This window comes from Dasypus novemcinctus, chromosome 4 (genome assembly GCF_030445035.2).
Source record: "Dasypus novemcinctus isolate mDasNov1 chromosome 4, mDasNov1.1.hap2, whole genome shotgun sequence".
Taxonomy (NCBI): domain Eukaryota; kingdom Metazoa; phylum Chordata; class Mammalia; order Cingulata; family Dasypodidae; genus Dasypus; species Dasypus novemcinctus.
Genome location: NC_080676.1, coordinates 18606986 through 18619394, shown reverse-complemented (window position 1 = coordinate 18619394; position 12409 = coordinate 18606986). Strand labels below are relative to the sequence as shown.

Genomic DNA, 12409 nt, shown 5'->3' with positions numbered 1-12409 from the left:
AATTCAGAGTTGCAGTAAAGAATAAGATTTTAAAGATGTAAGTTCTGAATTTAAAATTCAGAAAAAAAGTGGGCTGTAGTGCCTGACATACTAGGAGGTGCTCAGTAAACATTTGTTAAAGTAAATGAGTATGAAAGATAGATTGAATCAAGAGATTCACAATTATTTAACATTATTTCATAGTGTAGTAAGTGTTACTTATTTTTCTCCCCTGCCCCATTAGAGCCTCCGGATTTGTATTTACTCGTTTGGATGGTTCCATGGCCCAAAAGAAAAGAGTTGAATCAATTCAGTGTTTTCAAAACACTGAAGCAGGATCTCCAACTATAATGCTTTTGTCCTTAAAAGCCGGTGGAGTTGGTTTGAATCTTTCTGCAGCTTCCCGAGTGTTTTTAATGGATCCAGTAAGTAGTTTTGTAGACTTGTGTACTATTTCCTTTTTAAAAAATTAAAAACACAAACTATTTGGTAAATACTGTCAATTACAATTGATTGTGAAAATAGTCAAACTTTAGAAATACATAATAACTTAGTAAATGTATATTGAGGGCTTTCTCTTGAGGACTTTCTCTTAAGCGCTTTACATATGTCAGCTGACATATGTCAACAGCCCAATGAGGTAAAACTCTTCATTATTTTATGGATGAGGACATTGAAGCACAGAAAAATAATTTGCTGGCATCACATAACTAGTAATAGAAAACCAGGGTCAGAGTTCATGTTACTAAGTAATGTTTCATGCTTCTCTTGTTATGATTGTCTCTTAACTATAATGCTTTAGGGTAATGGTTTGTTCACTCAGCCAACAAAGAAAGAGATCCAAATTTGTGTTAGGCACTTTTGTAGGCACCTGGAATCTGGCAGTCAATAATGTAAATTAAGTAATTACTCTCATGGTGCTAGTATAATTCTTAATGTGCATAAGAATTATGTAAAGTGTAGTTTCTGACCTCACAGATTTAGGAGTTCTTACATGAAACCAGAAGATGCATTTTTAACATTCACTATAGATGATTCTTATGCAGGTGGTCCATCCTTATAATTTGAGAAACAAATACCATTAATAGAATGTTTTGGGTAAATTTTATTGCATAATATATTGTACTTGTGGTTGTGCAGTATAAGCATAGGAATAGAGTGGGAACTGAAATACACACTGAACTTTTACTCATTAGGCTCTCTGATCTGGAGCTGTATCCACGTAGTAGCACCTTTTCTATTTTCACAAAAGGAGCTGTTTGAACTGGTGGCAGTTTGATTTCTAATTTGCACTGGGTAGTTTGTCCTAGAGGCAAACCTGTGCTTTTCTCTGCATTCACAGATTTAAGACCAATAGCTTTAGCTTCTTACCTGAAACTCTGAAGATTAATAACATGTAGAAATTTTACTGAGATACAAATTTGAATTATGGGGCAACCTAGTTGATACAGGTCCATGTTACCAAGACTTTATTTTCTCAACTGAGGGTACCTGCCTAATAAGTTTACAACCAGAGCTGTATTTAGACAATAGTGGGGGTTCGTATTAAAGTCATGGATGGCAGTGGTACCTGGGATGAAGTTTTAAATCTTCATTAGAAGTTACTACTAAAAATTCATGGTAACTGGTATTAAGTTGCATATTAACTAACTTGATATCCTAGAAGCTGATTTTTTAGAACCACATTACTGAAGTATTTTCTTTTCTTTTATAATTTTAATACCTGATAGGAAAGAGGTTAATATCAAAGTAGAGTAAATAGTCTTATAAAGTTGATCATAGATTAAACTCTTTAGCAGTTATAGTTTAAAATACTTACCAAATGTTTTGGTAGTTTCATAGTAAGAAATCTGTTTTTTCAGCTTTCCAGTGTTCTTTCTAACGAAAGCCAGATCCCAGAAATAAGATTCAATTTTAAAAATTGCTCACAAAAAGCTTTTCACAGAGCATTACATAAGAGTGAGTGTAGTAATTTGATGTTCCATTTTGAACTTTCCATCAGAAAATGGGAGCTATCATCTTTATATTATCAGGAGATAAGTTTATTGGATTCCTGATAGTTACCTTGTTGTTTATTCCCAGCTCTTCATTATTTTCCTAAGCAAAATACAGGAAACAGACAGAACATTTTACCTGGATTCTTGGTATACAGTTTCAAAAAGGTTTTCGGTTGTGACATAGAAAATACTCATAAATATTAAATATTAAATCTGTCAGTTTGAGAAAATCATTAGCTTAAGTATGTTCTTAAATACTAACTCCCATGCTGAAAAAGAACCCTAAACTTAAATTAAAGCAAGTTAATAGCAAAACATTCCCTTTCTCTATTGCGTAGAGAACTTAAAAAGAAGAAAATGACAGTTAACTTAGAGCATAAATAGTACCTGTCATCTACATATGTATCTATCATTCTGTTTTCAGCTGATACTTTGCTATAGATAAATATTTCTTCAATTTAAGATATTTCCCTCAATAATACCAGTGTTAATTAGCTAATGTTACTTTTTTAGTGAAGTTTTGAAGTCATATTGATTTCAGATACAGAAAATGACATCAGCAAAGTCTTAAACAATTTTTAGGCCTTGTCTACTCCTAAGACCCTATTTTCTACTTTCATTTCATGAATGGAGGAAAGTGAAATTAAGAAAAGAACCAAAGACCAGCAAAAGTAGAGAGAACTTTTTTATAAATACCTCTCTTTTCTCATGTAAATTAAGTTATATTAGAGAATATGTAAGCTTTTTTCCCTCTGTTAAGCAGACAGATTCACTTTAAAGAAATAAGTATTTGATTAATCAACAAATAATATTGTGTGCTTATTGTGTCAGATCTATTAGGTGTACTAGAAGCAATTGGGTGAGATGACAAGTGAGAGTGCCTACCCATAATAATGATTGGAGGGCTGAAGGGATGGTGAGCAGTATTTTTCTCTGTGCATTTGTAATGTCATTGTCAGAATTTCAGTCAGAAAAGGTGAATAATACTGAAATGAAAGGACTTAACATAGATCACTTGCAGCTAAGGGCAGTAATAAAGTTATGTTCTTATTAGGCCTGGAATCCGGCTGCTGAAGATCAGTGCTTTGACAGGTGCCATAGACTTGGCCAGAAGCAAGAAGTTATCATCACAAAAGTGAGTTTTGAATCATTTTTTTTTTTTTAGTGAACAATTCAGTGGCATTTAGTACATTTACATTATTGTACATCACTACCTCTATCCAGTTCCAAAACATTTCCATCACTCCCAAAATAAGACCCAGTACCCGTTAGCCAGTTTGTGTTTCTCCACTTCACCCTCCCCGTCGGCTAACAAGCACAAATCTATGTTCTGTGTTTTTGGATATACCAGTTCTGAATGGTTCATATAAATGGAACGGTATAGTTTGTGACCTTTTGTGTCTGGCTTCTTTCACTTAGCATGTTTTCAGAGTTCATCCATGATGTAGCATATATCAGTACTTGATTCCTTTCTATGAATAAATAATATTCCATTATGTGTTTATATGTATATGTCTGTGTGTGTGTGTGTATCACCACAGTTGTTTATCCATTCATCTGTTGATGGGCATTTGGGCTGTTTCCACCTTTTAGCTATTGTGACTGGTGCTCTCAAGATGAACTTGTTGTGTTACATGTATTTGTTTGAGTACCTGTGTTCAATTCTTTGGGGTATATACCTAGGAATAAAATTGCTGGGTCATATCATGATGTCTGTTTAACTTTTTGAGGAACCACTATACTGTTTTCCATAGCACCTGGACCATTTTACATTACCACCAGCAATGTGTGAGGGTTCCAGTTTCTCCACATCTTCGCTAACATTTAATGTTTTTTAAAATTTTTTATTTCTAACCATCCTAGTGGGTATAAAGTTGTACCTCATTGTCAAAAACATTGTCAAAAACATCTATTTTTAAATTAGGTTATGTGTTTTTTTGTTTTACATTATACAAATAATGCATGAATACATTATTTATAAAAGATTGAAATAGAATTATGCAAAGCAGAATACGAAAGTCACTTGTTCTCCTTAGAGGAAAACACTCTTCAGTAGTTTATATATGTTCTTCAAGGTCGGTTTTTTTAATATTTACATATATTCATATTTATGTATATATAGCTCTTTAAAAGATTTTCTTTTAAAGGTAAATTGGATCATAATTTTACTCTGCAGTGTTTGTTTTCTATTTCATAATGTAGATATATCATAATTTATTTAGCCAATCCAGTTTTTTGCTAATATAGTGCCTTAATAAGTGTAATGGTACATATATTTTTGTGCATATATACATGTATTTCTTTAGAATAAACTAAGAAAACTAGAAATCAAGGATTTAGAATTTTTATTAGATAACTGCCCAGTGGCTTTCAAAATAGGCTTTATGTATAAGAATGACAGAAATTTATAGGATGGTCAAAACACATGTTAACTTTAGCATATCTCATGTTTGTTGTCCATTAATATTTCTTCTGTGAATTTACCTGTTCGTATCTTTTGCCCAGTGAACATAGTTTCATAGTATTAAGGAGCCCTTTATATATTCCGATTTTAATCTTTGGTTTGTATATATTTTGCAAATGATTATCACTGTCTTTTGCTTATCTTTGAACTCTGTGCTTTTTGCCATGAAAAAGTTTTAATATTTTTATGATTTAAGAAATGCCAAACTTTCTTTTGCTGCTGGGTTTTTAAAGGTCTTTCTTAGGGGAGAAGACTTTCTCTTCAACTTTACAAAACTGTTCTCTTAAATTTACTTCTAATTCTTTTGGAAAATTTAATTTTGCATTTTGCTTTTTATTATTCTTTTTCAAATGAAGAACCATTTTCATCACCCTTTTCTTGAAAAGTCAACCCTTTTTTTCCAGTGATTTGAAATGCCACTTTTATTACAAGCTAATTCCTATATATTACATAGGTCTCTTTCTTGACTCTGTTCTGTTTCATTGTATTCCAAGGATGATATTACTCTCATAATAATTAAAATGTTATGTAATAGATTTTGATATTTTGTAGATCAAAGTATTTTCATTACCCTTTTTGAAAATTATATTGGTTATTCCTATTATTTATTTTTGTCTGGAACCTTGGGTTTAGGTAATCAAATCCCATTTTTAAAATTTTGTTTGGAGTTTGGATTTCTATTGAATTTATGATTAATTTGAGACTGTCTCATTTATAAGTAGGGAGAGTTCCCACCAAGGAACATAGTCTCTCCCTCCATTTATTTAGGTCTTTTATGTATTTCAGTAAAGTTTTATAACAATTTCTTTTTCTTTTTTTATTGCAGTAACTAGGACCCTCATATACAATGTTGAGTATATTGTTGTAGTATACTGTCATTCTTAATTTGTTCCTATTTTAATTGGAAATACTTAGAAGTTTACATTAAGCATGTTGTTCTTCGTAAGGTATCTGGTAAATATCCTGATAACATTGAAGACATCTTCTGTTCCTAGCTTAATGAGCACAGAGTGATGAGGGAAAGCAGTGCTCAGCTATAGTTACTATATCATGTTCTACATATTCTGACTGTATATTGAAAAAAAAAAAAGGAGCTAAACCAGTTTTTAAGAGGCTATTATTGCACTCTGTTGAAAGTTATATAATACTTGTAAGAAAACAAATTCTTATATTGTAGCCTAATGTTCTCAAGTCTCAAAATTTCTCTCTTTTTTTTTTTTCTGGACAATGTTGCTAGCTTCTCAATATAGTTCACTTAGTTTTCTTAACATTAAAGATTTTAAATATTGTGACCTAAAAAATACTTAATTTAACTTTTTTTTTTCTTTTCAAAGTTCATTGTGAAAGACTCTGTTGAAGAAAATATGCTGAAAATACAAAACACAAAAAGAGAACTTGCAGCTGGAGCCTTTGGAACCAAAAAAACAAATGCTAATGAAGTGAAACAAGCTAAAATTAATGAAATCAGAACTTTAATTGATTTATAATGTGTGGGATTTTGATAAGGTCAGTTTGGTCAGATATCATACAGAAGTTTTAGAAATAAGACCTAGAGAATATGTCTTCAAAAAGGAGCATATCATTTCTTTTATCAGTGAAGAGGTATCGTTGACACATAACCTCTTCTATATATGATCCTGTTTTTAACAGTATTTCAAATAGCAATAAGTTCCGTTACATACTGTGGCCTGAAAGTTTTTTTGAGAAAAAAAGTCACTTTGTTATTCAACTTTTCATAATATGTATGCTGAGTATTTTCATATATCTTTGAAGTACTCAGCTTTTTCATATTTCAAAAGAAGGTCAAGTGTTTTTATACTTTTGACCAAATAAAGGGTTATTTTCTAGGTTAGGCACATTTAGTTATTCACCAAAGCCTCCCATTTGTGATGGAATGGAATTCCATCTATATATATATATAGACCATACAAGAGATTGATTTTATTGGACTTTAAAAACCATATTTGCATTTCAGAACTAAACCATAAATGAGAGACCAAAGTCCAGATTAGCACATTACTTGCAATTTTATGTTGATGAAACAATTAGGAACTGTGTTATAGCACTATTTTCTTCATTTTAGTCAACTGATAATTTCATTCATTGTTTAACTTGATGTTTAGGGTATGTATGTACAGACTATAGGGGTGGGAGGGAACGCGTTCTACCCAATTTGATTTATTTAAATTATGGAATTGCTAAATAGATATTTCTATAAATAGATAATTTTTATTTATGTAGCTTTTTCGGGAAATAACTTTATGAGCTTTTATAATTCAGAAAACTACTGTATGTGGGAGGCATGACCAAGATGGAAGTTTGGCTGGATGACCATTGTTTCAACTCTTAAAGACATCTTGATCCTTAATGTTAAAATGTCTTTGTTATGTTTTTAAAAGCAGAATTTGATTTTGGAACTTCAGTAATTCATCCTTACATTTACTTGTGGAATTAGTCTTTTTCTTCCCTTTTTGTTAATAAGCAAACTCACAATAGTTAACCACAGAATTTCAGATGACTTTCAGAGATATCAAACAAGATAAATACAGCTATCAAGTTACCTAGTCAGTGGTGTTTGCCTTAAGGGAAACTTTTTTTTTAAATCAAAAGAAAGAGATTTATTACCATAACAAGAGAAGCTTCATGTTTGATGATACAGACTTAAGAACACTTGAGATTTTACTAAGTGTGAGAAATGACTTGACTGAAAGGAGGGAATTGGAGCAGCATTGTGTCAGAGGACACACATTTAAAGTATATACCAAGTCTATCAACAGCTAAGCCCTCCTCTTCCCATGCCCTGTTTTGCTTCAGTGGCACTGTGGGTTAGAATCTTCTTAGTCTCTTTTTCTCAGTGTAGCAGGTAGGGTAGAGAACTGATGAAAAGGACTAAAGGACATTTTTGCAGGGATGAGGGAGGAGTAATAATTTGGGGTTGGTTGTCTAGTATTTTTACCTTTTAGGACTAGTCAACTGTTAACAATGAATATAGGTTCTAACCTGCATTAAATAGAAAAAAAAGCCAGGTTGATCAGAATTCCATTAAATATGTATGGTATATGTGGGTTCTCTATCTACCAATAATCTAGTGGAATTAAGTATAAAGAGTTTTTTGACAAAAAAAACAACCTAGTCTATGCCTTAAAAAAGCATAGTCCTACAAACTCACCAAGGTGAAGACTTGGTTTGCTTTTTACCTAAACACTTAGAGAGTTGTGTTTTTAGACACAGTCATAATGATAAGTTTGGTGATTCGTTTTAAAAATACTTTTCTGTTTCTGTACAGTTCTGTTAAATGGGGTTTAAAAAAATTCAGTTCATTCTAAAAATATATAAGCCACTGGAATGAAAAGTTCACATTATGCTATGCTGTTAATTATGACATTATTATATAGAATAATAGCTTTAGAAATACATTGAAGACATTGTATTCTCACTTGTGGTTCAAACGGAATTTTGTGGTTCAAACTGGATTTTGTTTTAACTTTAAAATCAATAAAAATTTCAAAAATTTTAGCTTCTTCAGTTCCATAGTTTTAATTACTACTTTAAAGAAAATTAAGCTTCCATTAAATTTCACACTTCAGTGAAGGATATGTCTGTTTTTGTTGTTTTGTTTTTAAAGATTTATTTTTTATTCATTTCTCTCCCCTTCTCTCCTCCTCCCAGTTGTCTTCTCTCTGTGTCCATTCATTGTGTGTTCTCCTGTGACCGCTTCTATCCTTTTCAGCGGCACCAGGAATCTGTTTCTTTTTGTTGCATCATCTTGTTGTGTCAGCTCTCCGTGTGTGCGGCGCCATTCTTGAGCAGGCTGCACTTTCTTTTGTGCTGGGCGGCTCTCCTTACGGGGCGCACTCCTTGTGTGTGGGGCTCCCCTATGCGGGGGACACCCCTGTGTGGCACGGCACTCCTTGCACGCATCAGCTCTGCGCATGGGCCAGCTGCACACGGGTCAAGGAGGCCCGGGGTTTGAACCGTGGACCTCCCATGTGGTAGGCGGATGCCCTATCCATTGGGCCAAGTCCGCTTCCTGATATGTTTGTTTTATGTAATTTTTTAACTAACAGTACATAAAAAGTACAATGATTTACTGAGAATAGTTTACCTGTATTTACTACCTTTTTAATTTTTGCTCATTTAAACTGTGATTGAATTTCAGAAGTCAGAGTGTATATATTTCTAAAGTTCACTTTAAATGCCTTGGCCTTGGCCAACATTAGTTCCTTATTTCCTCATCTGTAAGGAAAAAAAGGAGTTGTGACGATATTTATGTTGGTATTGCTAGACAACATTCTGGATCATTGAAGATTTTGCCCTAAATTATAGCCCTGGTGTTGAAAATAGTTAACCGAGAAAATAATCTTAAGCAGCTTATTACCAGTGAAGACGAATGAAACTGTCCTCAGGCAGTGCACATTTTTTGTTGTGGAAATGCCAGAGGTATTGGCATTTTTTTTTCTTAATTTCATTTATGGCATTTGTCTAAGTTCTATTCATTAGAATTTAGATGTGTCTTTAAAAACATGAGGGCAAATTCTGTGTTTGGTTCGTTAATAAGAACTCAGATATTAACCTTAAGTTTCCAACTTTAAAATATTTGCAAAAGGTATAATACAGTAGGGAGTATCAGCTTTCTTTCATTTAATTCATCAATAAGTATGTAGTACCTCTCTTACAAGTTCTGCATTGTGGAATTTAGTCCCCCGTTTGTGTGATACTTCTGAATAAAAAACCCAAAATACTTTAATGCTGAGAATGATGATTGGGGCACTGTCCTGCAATAAAGCCAGCTTCAAAGGGGAAATTTTCTATTAATTTGGGAATCCAGTAGGCAGACATAATGTTTTCTTCCATGTTACTGTATTCATTCTGTGGTAAAAAAAAAAAAGTCTTCTGTTGGAAGCCTTAATGCTAAAAGAAATGGAGAAAAGCATTTACAGTACATGTTTGGATAAAATCTTTTTTTTGGCAGCTAAGTTGCTAATAATTAATCCTTTTGAAAGGGTGCATGATTTATGATTCCCAGTCAGATCTTTTAAAGATTAAATGGGAGATTTCTTACCTCTTCAGCTCTGATCAACTTCCTGCTCAAGATTTTTTTTGACAAATTTAAACACATTTCTAATTATAAAAATTGATTTCTACATAAAAAGGAATATGGTTTTTTTGGGAATATAATTTTAATAACATGCATCATACATAGTATAGTCACCTCCATTAACCTGAACTGAGTATCCAAAACTTTAAAATAACTGGTCTACTTTGGGATTTCATTTATAAGGATGGCAAATGTCAAAATAATTTTTTAGATCAGTGGCTAAAACAAAACTGGGCATTTCTTTTCTCATTTCAAACCCAGTCCAATTTCAAGAGAGCAGTTAATGTGATGAGAAGTAATGTTAAGAGTCATCAAAGAGATCATATATTAAGTATGTTTTCTCTTTATTTAAGGGCAGGGTTATGAACTGTTTTAGGAAGGATTTCAATAATGTTGGTAGTTTATTAAAAATACAGATAAAATTAACCAGGATGTGGCTTCCTGAATGCTTAAACTAATTTATCCTTTTTGTTGGGTATTGAGGGTTTTATTCCTTAAATAATATATTGCAGGTGTTTTAAAATTATACTATCAATACGGTCAATAAAGAGAAAGCAAATACTTCAAGAGAAAAATAGTCTTCTAAGACAATATACTTTTTGCAGAAAAAGGTATAAGGAAGGAGAATTAAGATAAACACTTTATACATGAATCAGATCTTGATCAAGCATGGAGCTAATCCCCAAAGGCATGGATTTGACCTTTGTGTGATCAATTTATCTCATAACTGAAGGCTATTATATCCATCATTGGTCCCAGGGATAAGAAAGTAAGGATATATCGATCTCTAAAAATGTGTGTTCTTGTAATTTGAGTTATGGTTGTCTTTTTACACATCTTACTAACTCTTGGTCTTTTGGGCTTCCTGGAAAAGATTTTGCAGTGTAATTGTGTTGCTTTCATTAAGACATATCCTTGGAATATCAGAGAAGGAAAAGAAACTGCTAATCTCGTTTAACTTGATGCCTTCACACACATTATATGCTATTTTCTATGGTAAACTTGTCACTATATCTGATTCCAAAAGTTAATGGCTTCACTAACTACTTAATTAAAAAAAAATTTTTTTTTAACTTTAGGACTTTATCTCTCCTCGTGTGTGAAAAACAGAGAACAAAATGTGGAGTATTAGCCAAAGGGATGCTGAAGCAAAACAACAGAAATCTGTTGGGTAGTAAACACAAACATTAACACCAAGTGGTAGAATAAGGTTTTATTCCTACCTACCCCCAAATTTAGGGCTTATATATATATATATATTTTTTTTTTTTAAAGAAAAAAAAAAAAGCTTTGCCTTTTAGTATCTTTTCTGACACAGATGCAGAGTTCCAAAATACACTTCATTACTTGGTTTCCATATTGCATGACCACAGTAATTCAGTGGCATTTATTTGAAGACTAGGTTTCTATTCATCTCAACTGGGGTTTTGGGACCCAAAAACCAAAAATGCTGCTGACCAGCTATTTCAGCTGAAGGCTGTTTCAATAGACTACAGTTAATCCATATACTTACCTCAGTAGAAAGGGATTAGCATTCAAAATTCATATTATTGGACATTAAACTTTTTTTCCTATTCCTGTTCTAGGCAGACATAACAGTAGTAAGAAGGGGTTGGTGGTAGACTTGACATCAAAAAAGAAACCTTAAAAACTTAAAAGGGAGGGAAGCTGATGTTACTCAGTGGTTAAGCACCAGCTTCCTATATACAAGGTCTAGTGTTCAGTCTCCAGGCCCGGTACCTTAAAAAATAAAGACAAAAAAGGGAACATAGCTACTCAGTATTGGGGTCAGAGAGCCCTGCACAATCAGTTGCCCCATGAGGACATCACAATATCATAGCATAGTCACATAATAGGTTTTGCTTCTCTGGGCCAATAAAAACTGAAAAAGGTAAAATCTGTATAAGATTGACAGAAAGTCTGTTCATTAGAAAGCTAAATCTTGTCCAAGCCAGAAGTTATAGTTGAATTTCTATCCATGGACATTTTCTTATCCATTTATTTTTATATTATCATCACTTCAGGCAACTTATTTAAGGATAACCTTTCTAAAATATATTTTCCAAGTTCTATTTTGAGGCCATTGTCTTTTTCTTAGCAGACAAAATGAAAGCTTTTTTATTATAAAGTTACTTCCCAGATTTCTGGTATTTGTATTTCTTGTTAGATACAGAAGTTTCTCTGATTGCTTTGCTTTTCTTTTCTTTCTAACCAGTGTCTGTGTTGACCAAAGATTTGTTTAATGCATCTGGCTCTGGAATTGGAGACATAAAAATCTGAATTATTCTGTGACCATCTGCACATTATTTACCTTTCTTCTGATTTCTTTATCTGCAAAATGATACGATACATGCATCATACGACTGATATGAGAATTAAGATGTAAATACCTAGTAAATATTAAGCCTTTCTTCTCTTTGCTTTCTTTCAGATTGTTTATACTTAAAGGAGACTGAATTTCAGCATCTGAAGCTCTGAGAAATAAGTTATCAAATGAGTTATCCAAACATAAAAATGGATTGTAATACATGTTTGCATTTGGAATAATGAGCAAAGTAAAAAGCAAACTATGGCAGACTCAGTATTTTTTTTATGAAGCCAAGTCTTAAATAGTTAATTTAAATCTTTAATACTCCAAATATCAATAACATTAGAAAGGCAAACAATACACAATAATTTTTTAATTTGTAGGTGTTACTTATGGTAGTCACTCAAGGAACTCATGTCTTTGGGAAAACCTTTACTCCTGCTTAAAAGGAGCACATGATATCCTTTGTATTTAGGGTAAATTCTTTAAGTAATTCTCAACTGTCATTTGGGTTAGTCATTTGAAATGCTTGTTTATTGGACCAAAGGTACTATGGACCTAAT

The 12409-nt window shown here is 32.5% G+C and overlaps 1 protein-coding gene across 3 annotated transcripts in view; it reads left to right on the top strand.

Annotated features, from left to right (window-relative positions):
- The window catches only part of HLTF (helicase like transcription factor), a 75502-nt gene extending 63389 nt beyond the window's left edge, over positions 1-12113 (top strand). For 2 of the 3 annotated variants that reach the window (XM_004460558.4, XM_023589412.2), the window contains exons 23-26: positions 224-404; positions 3031-3111; positions 5775-5946; positions 11970-12113. In XM_004460558.4, the coding sequence (XP_004460615.2) occupies positions 224-404; positions 3031-3111; positions 5775-5927 (415 nt within the window). In that variant the 3' untranslated portion in view covers positions 5928-5946; positions 11970-12113. Of the gene's footprint in view, positions 1-223; positions 405-3030; positions 3112-5774; positions 7957-11969 lie in introns of those variants that run through there. The other variant, XM_058295131.1, reaches the window with a different exon arrangement.
- The last annotated feature ends 296 nt before the right edge of the window (positions 12114-12409 follow it).